At 35.9% G+C, this 11,861-nt stretch overlaps 1 protein-coding gene across 1 annotated transcript in view; it reads right to left on the reverse strand.

The window, feature by feature from the left end:
• Positions 1-11,680, reverse strand: part of POLN (DNA polymerase nu) — a 105,389-nt gene extending 93,709 nt beyond the window's left edge. Inside the window, exons 1-5 of the mRNA XM_075018876.1 lie at positions 11,551-11,680; positions 7,952-8,013; positions 4,245-4,733; positions 3,611-3,801; positions 1,693-1,805 (exon numbers count right to left, since the gene is read on the reverse strand). Coding sequence (XP_074874977.1) covers positions 1,693-1,805; positions 3,611-3,801; positions 4,245-4,733; positions 7,952-8,013; positions 11,551-11,680 — 985 coding nt within the window. The remainder of the gene's footprint in view (positions 1-1,692; positions 1,806-3,610; positions 3,802-4,244; positions 4,734-7,951; positions 8,014-11,550) is intronic.
• Between the last annotated feature and the right edge of the window lie 181 nt (positions 11,681-11,861).

Consider the following 11,861-nt stretch of genomic DNA (forward strand, 5'->3'; position numbering starts at 1 on the left):
CAGCCTCACTGATGGGCAGTAACACTTGCAGCTGATGGCTGTTGGAAAATGCCCAGCGGCCGCAGGAAGGCTCTGCCTAGTGAGATGCTGGACATTCACAAGCTCATGTGAAGACTGCATGAAATGAGCACTGATTTTTCTAGTAATAACAACTACTTCTTACCAAGAATACATGGAAGAGAATTCTGTTACCAAATAGTCTCTGAGATACCTCAAAGATCCTTTTCTCTTATCTCTATTTACAATGAGCACAAGACAGTCTCTAGGTGAAAAAGGATAAAGAATCAAACCCCCATCCATCCATCCCTCCCTTCCTTCCCAACTAAAATTTTCACCAAAGGTGAGGGTAGCAGTAATGAGTTATAGCCACCAATTCAGTCTTGGAACAAGGATGACAACTTCAAGCTGAGGAGGCGGCACATACAGAGCCAAGACAGAACAAAGCTGAAAGGAGTGAAGCAAAACCAGGGTCAAGCTGGGATGAAGTGAAGAATCTGTGCTGATAAAAGCATACTTTCCTCAAGATTGTGAAATTGTACTCAAGTCCCGTCCTTCTACTCTGAAACATTACTGGATCCCAATGGCAAAGCATGCCATATTTTACTAGTCAGGGCTATTTTATCTGTATGTATTCCATTGGTTAGGACACTATTTTGAGAACGAGTGCTATCATTCAAGTGATTGCAGTCAATATGACATAGACAGAAATTTCAGCGTTTGCTTGATTTACCATGATGTAATTTTTTTACATTAAAAAAGGCAGGGGTTTTGTTTTGTGTTTTACCATAGCAGAAATAATGGGTGAGGAAGCACCAACTTCCAAAGTTTAAAAAAACCTAGACAAGAATGCTTTTGGATACTAGCAACTTCAGATTCAAGTCCTATGCATCAGATAGGATCTAACCTAGATCTAGTATTTCCTGTGTGTACAGGTTATAAAACTGTCACTAGTGCCAGTACCATCACGATGTTTATCCGCCCCCCCCCTTCCCATTCCCAGGGCTAAGTGTCTTTTGTGTAGATCTTCCCACCAGGTTCTAAATCATCATCAGTTTACTGTGATTTACTCAGGAAACTTTTCAGATGCTGAACACAAGCTGAAGACTCTCCATAGACGAGGTCCTTTCTGGAAGGTCAACACTTATTTTTGTAATTCACTCAGCAATAATCCAATACGTAGAACCAAGAAAAAAAAAAACACATTATATTTACATCTTATATCTTCCGTTTGTAGTTGCTTTTAAATCCATACAAAAGAGTCTTATTTGTTCCTGTCAAAAAAACAAGGACCCATTCAAGTGATTCCTAATTCTGAGAACTATGAGCACCACTGGAATTTATTTTAGCCTTTTCTCTTGAGCAGAGAAAGTTTTTCTAGGGAACATGAAACATGAAGTAGTTTGACCTTTCCAGCTATAGTCAGGACTGTGTTGAAAGCTTTTGTTCCCACTGGAAGCTATCCTTAAATTATTCAATGATTTGATTCCTACTCTGAGAAGAAATACATCATCTTGACATGCCAAGCCTCTGGTCACAACCTTCCCCATGAAGGGTGTTCTTTTGCATGGTACTAAAACTGTTTTCCAATATATTACTTAACCACCAATCTAGTTACTTCTACACCTAGTGATTTTAATAGAAACATCACAAGCACAGATATTTTAGGATTAGATCACAGATTAGATTAGTTACCTTGTTTCCAGCTAATTTCATTACCATAAACTTGAAGTAAAGTCCTCAGGAAATCTTTTGCGTTGAAGCAAATAATCGGAACTTTGCAATGTAGCATTTGAAACAACACTCGCCTGCACAAAAGTAGTTCGTTAACACACAATATATTGCTACAAGAGTTAGTGAATCTATTTACTTTATACATTTAATTAGCACCTAATACTAAACAGTTAACATTTCTTCATTCCTGTAAGAACAGAATACTGTATTTGAATATTAAATTCTCAATTCAATAATACCTGAAGCTTCATTCTGTAATAAATTGAACATCCTAGCAGATATACCTTATCATGCATTCATAAAGAAAGCAAATCCTTTAGGTGACACTCAAAATTAAATGCAATCTTAATCCAAAACAGCAACTGGCATCCTTGTAATACCTTAATATACCCAAGTAAGATCACAGAGGCTTCTGAGTTAATATAGTATTGTAAAATCACGATTTAAAAGTTACTAGACAATCTAAATCGCCATAATCGCCTAGTGTTAATATGCTATTTAAATCTAGAATGCTTCATCTTTGACACATTTTTCCATGCTTTTTGAAAATGTCTATAGTTCCCACATCCATACTATTTTAAATAGATTTTACCAATTATATATATTAGTATATAGATTATACTAATTATTTGTGACTTTTTTTTATAAGCTCTATTTTGGGCAATATAGAAAAATAGTAATTTTTTATAGAGCTTTCACATTTATCTCTGGTAGTGTGAAACCACAGTACCAAGTTTTTGGACATATTAGAAGTTGTGTAGATCATAAGGTATCATTGTATACAGCGTAGATCCACTACTAAACAAGTGCCCCGCTCTTACAACAAATAGTTACTTATAGGTTTCATCTAAATGCTAATACACTTATTCAACTTGTTTATTATTGAATTTTTACTGTTAATATGTACATGCTTTATTGATGTGTTATTCTCAATTCAGAACAATCTGTATTCAAACCAACAGCTAGTTATTAAACTAGTTGTCATATAACTCTGATATCACAGCTGTGATTTGTGAAGTGATTTGTTTCAAGTGGCAGAGATGCAACTACCAAGTCCAACAACTTTAAAATGAATGCTTTGTGATTTAATAACCCAAACTCAGCAGTTTACAATAAACCAGTTATTACTGGAAGTTGTAAAACATTCTAATGAAGTTTTAACATTCAACTATTAATATCTAAGAATCAGATTCAGTTCTCATTTCTCCCTTAATGGGATACTATTTCAAAGTTAATAGTAAGGAATAAAAAAGGATCTTGGTTATATTAACTGGAAGTTTAAAACATAATCCAACTTTTTCTTAAATGTAGTCCAACTATTAGACAGATACATAAAACATTTACTTTAAAAAATTATCTTGTAGTTTTGATGTAACATTATTACTGAATATTAGGAAAACTTCATTCAGGATCTGAAAAGCCACTAAAAAAGCCTGTTGTGCTCAAAAAATTAAAAATATTAGCAGAGCTCAGAAAGGATGTTCACCGTAATAACATCCATCAAAAACGTACTAGATAAGAAATGCAGTTCAGGAAATGGAAGTTAAGATACAAAAAAGATAAACCTGGATGAATCATATTTTTTGGTGCCACATAGCTGTAACCTATTCATAAAGGATTTCTAGGTGAATGTAAACACCTCATACCAGAATCCCAACCTAGTTCTGCAAGGCTGCAGTTAGTGATCTGCTGAGCCCAAAGGAATAGACTAAACTTATTTGGTTTACACTAGACCAGGCTTGACACAGAACTAATACAGCTAATACGAAATTCAATGAGCTTGACGTGTAAGGAGATTAAGGCTATGGCATGTAACCAACGTCACTGTTGCTAAAAGCATACGTAAAGCAAAACTGTATTTTTTCCTACATGCTCTCACCAAGCAAATTTCTTGTGGTCCTGTTGTTCTTGTTCCCAAAGAGATGACCATTCAGTTTTTACATAAATTAATTTATCATTTTCATTAGCAGCATTCCAAGTATAGTCAGTTGAAGAGTAACTGGGAGGGCAAGGTTGATCAGCCCCATTCTTCACTAACACAACAACTCCTTTTACTGATGAGGTTAAGACCTGTTAAGTATTAATTACAACAGTGTTTCTTCTGACAATTTTATGCAATCCCATAAAGAAAATGTCCCAAATATTTTACAATATGAAACCTATTATGTACGCTAGAGTTATTGCATACACCATTAACACAGTAGAGGAGCATGCAAGTGTTTCAGCCTTGAAACAAAAATCCAGTGACAGACACAGTAAAAAGCAGGAAAAAATATTCTAATTCAAACAGTCTCACTTTAAGTATACAAATGCCTGTTTAGCCCAAGTGGTTTCATTTTTTTAAGTTTTACTTGGTAACTAAAAATAAAACGTAGGCAGAAGCATTAAGGTTCACCACAAAACTGGTCCAGGTTCTAAGCTCCCAATGAATATGGTTTTGTGTTTATCAGTCATATGCACAGTTCAAATGGTTCTACAAAACTGACTCTAAGCAAAACACATCATTCACTAACCTGCTCCGAGTTGAGCTGTGAAGAACCATCTTGAAATATCATAGTAGCTACAAAAGCCTTTGCCTGTTCTATAGTTGCAAGCAATTCTCTTTTTTCTTCACATTCCAGACTCCTGATATCACAAGGATAATTTTTAGAAGACTTCGTTTGTCCAGAAGTACAGTTGTATCTTCTTTCATGTGAAGAAGCATAGGTCTTTACAGGTAACCTTCTTGTTTTCTCTGAACAACATGTAGGCACATCTTGCTTTCTTTTAAGGGGAGTAGCTATATTCTTTTCACCATCCTTCAGGTTTTTTGCTTCTACTGAAAGATTTCTTTCTCTATATCCCCATGTTGGCAAGTCTAAATCCTGGTAATTGCTCGCTATTTTGGCATCTTGACAGCAAAGTATTTCATCGGTATGTACTGTCCTGACTATCTCACCAGCAGTACTTTTTTCAGGGCTGGCAGATGTTTTTAGTAAGGCAACTGTGGAATCATGGATCTCCTGGAAAAATTCGAAATTTTTTAGTGAACCAATTGTTCAACTTATTAGGAGAAATAAAAATAAATTTACATGAGTTAATTTAGATAAGCTTTGAAGGAAGTGATATTCTATGAAAAAAATGTCGACGCTAACAAAACAGAGTCAGTTTAGGGGAACAACATTACATAAAACAAAATTCAAGTATTTATCAGTAAACATTATTTTGTTGATTTATATTGCTTACATACAAAACCACTGGTTTTTTTTTAGTCTTAGTCCAACACTAAAAATGGCACGTTAACGACTGTAAGATGTATCTAGTCCAACAGCCTGTCTTCCATAGTGACTAGGTTATTAGCGACCTTTGTCTGAAGAGAGAAGAGACCATTCATTTCCCTCTTTAGCTTCAATATTCAGAGCTTTTTTATGACAGCTTAGTTTATCAAAGAACTTCTGGCAAGGGAACATAATGACTGCTTTGTAAAAAAAAGTACACCAAGTTAACTGGATCTCTCCATTTTCTTCAAACAACCTACAAGATTGTAAGACATAACAAAAGTATATATGAAAGTTGCACTGAAGAAGTATTATCAGGTGTATTAATATGTATTATATTCTATTCTGTTTAATCCACTAATCCCAGAACAGCTTTCCTACTTCAGATAGTCCCAGGATCAAACAAGAAGTTGTATGGTAATGTTATGATTCTACTCCTTCGTCCTTGATTTCCTTCAGAAATTTCCTTGGTATGCTACTGGCCCTAGTATTTCCTTACTGTTTATTTTGCTAGTTTCTTCTACAACCTCTTCAGCCGAGATAGGTCCTCTGTCTTGATTTCATAAACAAGGACTCTGAAACAGCAACCAGCAAACTTTCCAAGATTCCCCAAGGCAAATGTGTGTTTAACTATTTACAGATATACAGAGTTGTATCTTCCCTCAATACTCCTCTTACGCCTTGATCAGCAACAGGTCTTACAGGAGCTGGCAAGCTTTTGAATCCTGAGGCACTTAAAAAAATTATGTATTATTAGCAATGCATTTGCAAGCTGTTTCTCAAAGTTTATTTGGACTATACTATTGTATATTTACATTTAACTCACTCAAATGAGGCAACTATAAAAGAATACACTCTCGTAAGTTCAGCTTTGTGCATGATGACAGTTTTTAGTAATCTCCTTCATACTGTTGCTTAGCCATACTACTTTTTCCCAGACAGATTTTGGTATTCATTTTAAGTCTCCAATATTCTGATTTGAATAAAACCCTACACTACCTACAAAAGTTTCCGTTTTGGAGGGGAAATTCCATGTATTTTCTTTTAAAAGCTCCTTCCTTTTTATGTAATTTCCATTTTTGAAATGAAGCATTCCTGTAGTGACTAATCTATCTTTTAACGCCTTCGAAAGATTACAGTCCCTGTCAGAGCATCTTCCAGCAGATTTTGAACCTGATCTCACACAGAATCAAATAAAAACCAATTTCTCTTGTGAGTTCTCTAACCATTCCACAACACAGTTGTCTCCTAATTTTTAGTCTCAGCATCATGCATAAGCATAATAATCACCCACTGCATTGAAAAGTAACTGAAGCCTCTCATAATTACTACATTTTCTGCTCTTGTAGCACAGCCAGTCTCCTTCAGTACCTCTGCAGTCACTCCCATTCCAAAAACTAAGGCCTTCTCACTTCAAAAGAACCACAAGTTACTGCTGTGCGGGGCTCCCATCCATTCCCCAAGACAACAATTTTCATTGATCAAAGGATATCATTCATCTCTACTCAATCTGTATTGATTGAGCAAGCCAGAACGACAAAGCTAATGAATTTTTTTTCTCCCTGGTTTTGCAATATTCCTCAATGCAGTTCCTGTATTCCCAAACCTCAGATCTATGGAGTCAAAAGATGAAAAAGGCTTAGACTGCTTGAGATCATACTTCACAGAATCAACTCTATAGCAAAAGTACAATTAACAGGTTTCTAAGTAAATAGAAAAAGGGAGCTAATTAAGTTTTGGCTACTACCAAAATGAATGGTGGTTGTTCTGAACAAAGACAAAATAATTGGACTTAGGCAATGCTAATCAAAAAATGAACACTATAAAAAGTTACCATAAGTGGAAAAATAGTATCACAGAAGGCCCAAATGTTTAAGAGCCATAGGAAGACAACTAATTCACTCAAGTGTATTCTCCAGTCAAACTGCAAATAATTTTATTATTTAATACAGCAGAATTTGAATTAGCACAGTCAAGTAATTATAGAATCAGGAATAAGCAATTCTCTATTTTAGAGGTTCAAAAATAAGAACAAAGCAATTTAATTATCAAGTCAGAATAATACAGCTGGAACTACAACTAACCATACAGAGAAGCAGCAGCTTCCAGGAAGAACTGATCTTCTACTAGAAGTAATGACATGGCTGGAAGTAGAGAAAACAACTCCCAGGATGTAGTTTCATAATTTATGTGGACGTAGGAAAATTTCGCTAGATGCAGAGAGTCAAAATTAGCACTTCATCATCACAAAAAGGGGTTCCATTACTATCCACGTGCACCCACAGCTGCATGCCTATGAGCCAATTTAATTTGTAGGAAACTATCCCACCCCACAAAAGAAACCAGTTTACTGAATCCTGAGCAACCTGAATGAACTTGCTGAAGTGTGCAACATGCACCAGAGTCAGAGTAAGGAAGGCTGTGAAATATGCAGCTAGGTCAGGAGTACAGTTGCAGTATCCACAACTCATTGATCAACTCAATGGATCTTATATCCACAGCCTGAGTTGGGGCTGCCGCAGTTATCCATTCCCAGTCCTGCACTGGCACTCACTCACATGCACATTACACCAAATTCAGAGAGATTATTAAACCAAAAATTAAAATTCCTAATACAAAGTAATTTTTCACATGAATCAGCTCACTTTGTGATTATGTGCTAGTGATTGTTCAGTGACAGAAGTTTGAGATCATTTTTAAACCTGGTAACTATCTAAACGTGGCAATCTCATTTATTTCTGATCAATCTGTCACAAAAGTCTAACTTTCTATAAAAGTGGGGCCAAGACTCTCATAGGTGAATAGATGCCAAGTGCTAAATAAGACAGAGGAAAGTTATCTGAACTGTAAGTGTATGCAATATATTGTGATAAAGATTGTTATGAAAGAGCCAGTCTATAACAACTTCAAACCTGCTATAAAAAGACTGCTTTTAGTGATCTTCAATCTTATAATACGCTTGCCTTTTCATTTTTCAGATGTGCATCCTTATCACCTAGTTTATTTTCCTTTGTCTTCTCTATACCTTTAAAAAAAGAATGGAAAACATTTTACAATACAAATGAATCTGAGAACAGTACACATAACTTAGGTTACATACAGTGTTACAATACTGACGCTTTTACCAAACCTAAAACAACTGCAATAAAATTTTCCATGACAACCATTTTCCTCAAATTAATATAATTCATGCTTAAAAGGGCCCTGCAGATTCCTAAATATGCATATGCAAAAGCATGCTCTGTCCGCATTAAGAAAAAAATTAATTCAAATTTGCTAAAAAGCAGACAAACATTTTGCATGGTATTCAGAAGAGGCATTACTATAATACCATAAATATGCATATTTCCTTCTTTCATGAAAACACATCCCATCTTGGTCAAAATAAAGCTGGAGGCATGGGTGAGAATTAAAAAAACAAAACAAAACAAAACCCCAAACTCTACACACTTCACACAGTTTAACTGTTTTCTTGGAATTAGGCAGTATTATTCCACAATAATTTTCTTCAGTAAAACACTATTTGCATATACAGCTTTAGCATATCATGCCCTACAGAGAACTGACCATGCTTCATCTGCAGAGGTTTTTTCACATTGTTCATCCTCATGATAGAACAGGTATTGGAAGACCAGACAAGAAGAGATAGCAAGGAGAAGTCAGACCTATCAAATTGACAGAAAGGTAAGATAATGAGAAGCACCACAAGAAGCAGGATGGCTGTCAGTGCTGGGTCTAAGACAGAGCTCTGTACCACTAGCCAGGCCCAGAGCCATTAGCCAGGGCCCACCACTGAACTACCAGTGGTATTTGCCTACAGCTCTGAAAGCAGACAGATGCTGCAGTTTAAGGAAGGTTTTGTAAATGCACCTCAGGACTCTGCACCAAGCTAAATGAAACAGTTAGGACATACCTTCTCTTTTCTGCCCTCTATACTGCCCAGTAGCCCCAACAGGAGAAGTAAGAGAAGACTGGAATAAAAGAACAAGGGGCAACAGGCTAGCAATAATTACAAACTCAGTAGGTTTGTAGGGAAACAGGAAGAGGAACAGGGAAAAAGAGAACTCCACTGAAGCACAGGTCTCTCCAGAGTTTGCAATTAGTTAGCATTCCTTTATATCTAGATTCTTTTACTGCCCAGCCAAAAGACACCTCATGGGCCAAATATGTATTTTGTCCCCTTCTAACTCCTGGTCTATACCGAGTACAACGCTCCGTTGCTGTTATTTAACTATGAAATTTGCACTACCAGCAGCAGGACACTTTCTGAATCTAATGTGCTGATGACCAATGTCAAACAAAGCATAAGGTGATCTATTTCTATTTACTGAAACTGTTTTAAAAAAATTTTGTCTAGGCAAACCAGGACCCTGTACTTAAAATACTAAAAATGCATTTTCAAAGACTAACTAGCTTAGTCTCCAGAAGAAACTAAGCTTATTACTTCACAGTATTACATGCAGATTCATGTTGGTGTATGTCTATAATCAGTTACTTATCTCCAGCTCAGACTTCTAACCTGAGTTGTTACAATAGCAAATATGACATAGCTCTATTCGTAGCTTCAAACATTTTAGGTTTTATTTGCTTGACACTTCCTACAACAATAGAATTATAATTTAAGAATGACAGTAACTAAGTTTACATTTAGTGCTTTTAATTGTTTCACAGCTAGATACTTTTTCTTGTCAAATTCACCCTTCAGAGATGATGATGAGGATTACATTTCTCTCCTTCAGCACACAGTATTCAGCATGACAGCTATGTAAAGAGCTATGCAACCTCAAATTGCTGGTTTATGAAAAAGTATCACCAGATGGCAGCAGAAACCCATCCTTGCCTTCAAACTCCTTAAGGCTAGATAGAACCATTACAAGTTCTGCTGCCAGGATAACCACAGAATTTCACCTACTAATTCAACATCGCAGATATTTGTCCTATTTGAACCCAGTATTTACCTTCTAAAGACAACCAGTTTTTCCATTAAGTACAATTTAATCTTTAGAGTTCTATCACTAAAGTACAGTTCAATACAGTTTGAAACAGACCAACTAACATGACAGGTTTGGAGTTTGGTTTTTTTAAGGGAGGCAAACTTTTTCTTCTCTGCAGATCCACCCTAACCAGCTAAGGCTATATATACCGGCAATTTCCTAAAAGCAATTCAAATAAATTTGTTCTTAAGCCTGTACACTAGAAACAATTGTGAGTAATTACTACATGGAAAACAAGAGCAAGAAAAGTGAGTCATGTGACCTGCCACCACTAATGCTTATACTGCTCTTTCACTCCCCAGTGAATAAGGGTTTAGCAGCACTACAAAGATGACAGCAAGGTCATTTGGCTAAAGATACCAGGTACCTTCATGGTGTTTTTAAAAAAAAGAGAATCTATAATTTTACAGCTTGACAGAGTGAATGGATCAAGAGTGGACAACATAACATGATACATATATTGCACAGTACAGTTCCCCAGTCTAAGGCAAAAGACATTACACAGGAAAATTAAGGAAGGAAAAATGACAAGGTAGCAAGAAAAGTAGAACAGCAATTAAACTGAGGCAGAAAAGAGATCTGATTTTCTTTAAAATAATCTGGGTTTTGGTCCAAATGTACCATTTTAGAATGAACCCATCCCATATTTCTTCAAATGTGAATCACTGATTTACACAGCAATGAACTACTACCCTTTTCATGGCTACACCATAAGGCTCCACTGATCCAATACGTTACTACTGAAAGAAGAGCCTGAACTGTTATTTACATAAAACTGAGGCTGCAACAAACACCACGCACACAAGAACAAATGCTAGATTTCAATCCCATCAACCAGATAATGTTCCAGGATCTAGTTCTCAGGGAAAAAACAGACAACTGAAATTGAGCAAAACTCTGTTATCTATTTCTTTACAGAGCTACAAGACTGGCAAACGAAATGCACAGAATTAACAATAAAAACTCCATCTTGCAAAACCTCCCTGGTATCCACAACATTCTGAGTTAAGATTTGCTCAACAGTCAAAGATCTGCTGAGGCACTTTTAACATTACCTAATTTGCTCTACCACTGGGACTTTTCACTTTTCCCCCTAGAATTTCACAAGGAGTGAGTTGCTAATGAACATGTGTTTAAAGGACAGACTTGAGTCTGGAGAGTTCACAGGCCTTCTGGCAAATTCCCAGTACCTCTAGTGATCTTTAAATAACCAGTCCAGAGTCAAGTTAACATATACATTTAATTTACAGTATTGGTTAATTAGTTTGAAATTCTCATCTACTTGTATATTACATAGCAGGAACAGGGGAAAAAAAAAAAACAAAACAATGAAATTGAGGGTACTGGTAATATCCTAGTTCCTTGTACTCACATAGCGTTATTTAATCTGAAAAGTCCCAGCAAATGTCAGAGTTACAGCTTAATTCCTTTTCTAAACCTGGAAACCTAAACTCTAATCTTTTTTTTCTTTTTAAAGAGGGACTAGAGGTTTGATATTGTTTTGTTTGTTTGGGTTTCAGTTTTTCAACTGAAAATAGAAACACTTAAACATGCTAAGATTTACTCACTCTGGTAATTCTTTCTGCTAGTCTGAACTTCTACAGGAATAGACTGCAAAGCTGTCATAATCCTCTGAGCGATATCAGATAAAGGTACTTTAGAAGCCTCACAGCCTATGTATGATGTGTACCGTTCCATTTTTAAGATTAAACCTAAACAAAGAACACACACAAATTGTGCATATCAGAGCCACAGAACAATCGGCACTTACGATTCTGTTGAAATTAAAGACAAAATATAGTGAACATGTTGAGCCATTCACTCTGGACAGAAAATTAAATTTCCTTCCTGACATGCCTATCAAAGTATTGTAAATAAA

The sequence above is a fragment of the Buteo buteo genome, chromosome 1 (assembly GCF_964188355.1).
Source record: "Buteo buteo chromosome 1, bButBut1.hap1.1, whole genome shotgun sequence".
Taxonomy (NCBI): Eukaryota; Metazoa; Chordata; class Aves; order Accipitriformes; family Accipitridae; genus Buteo; species Buteo buteo.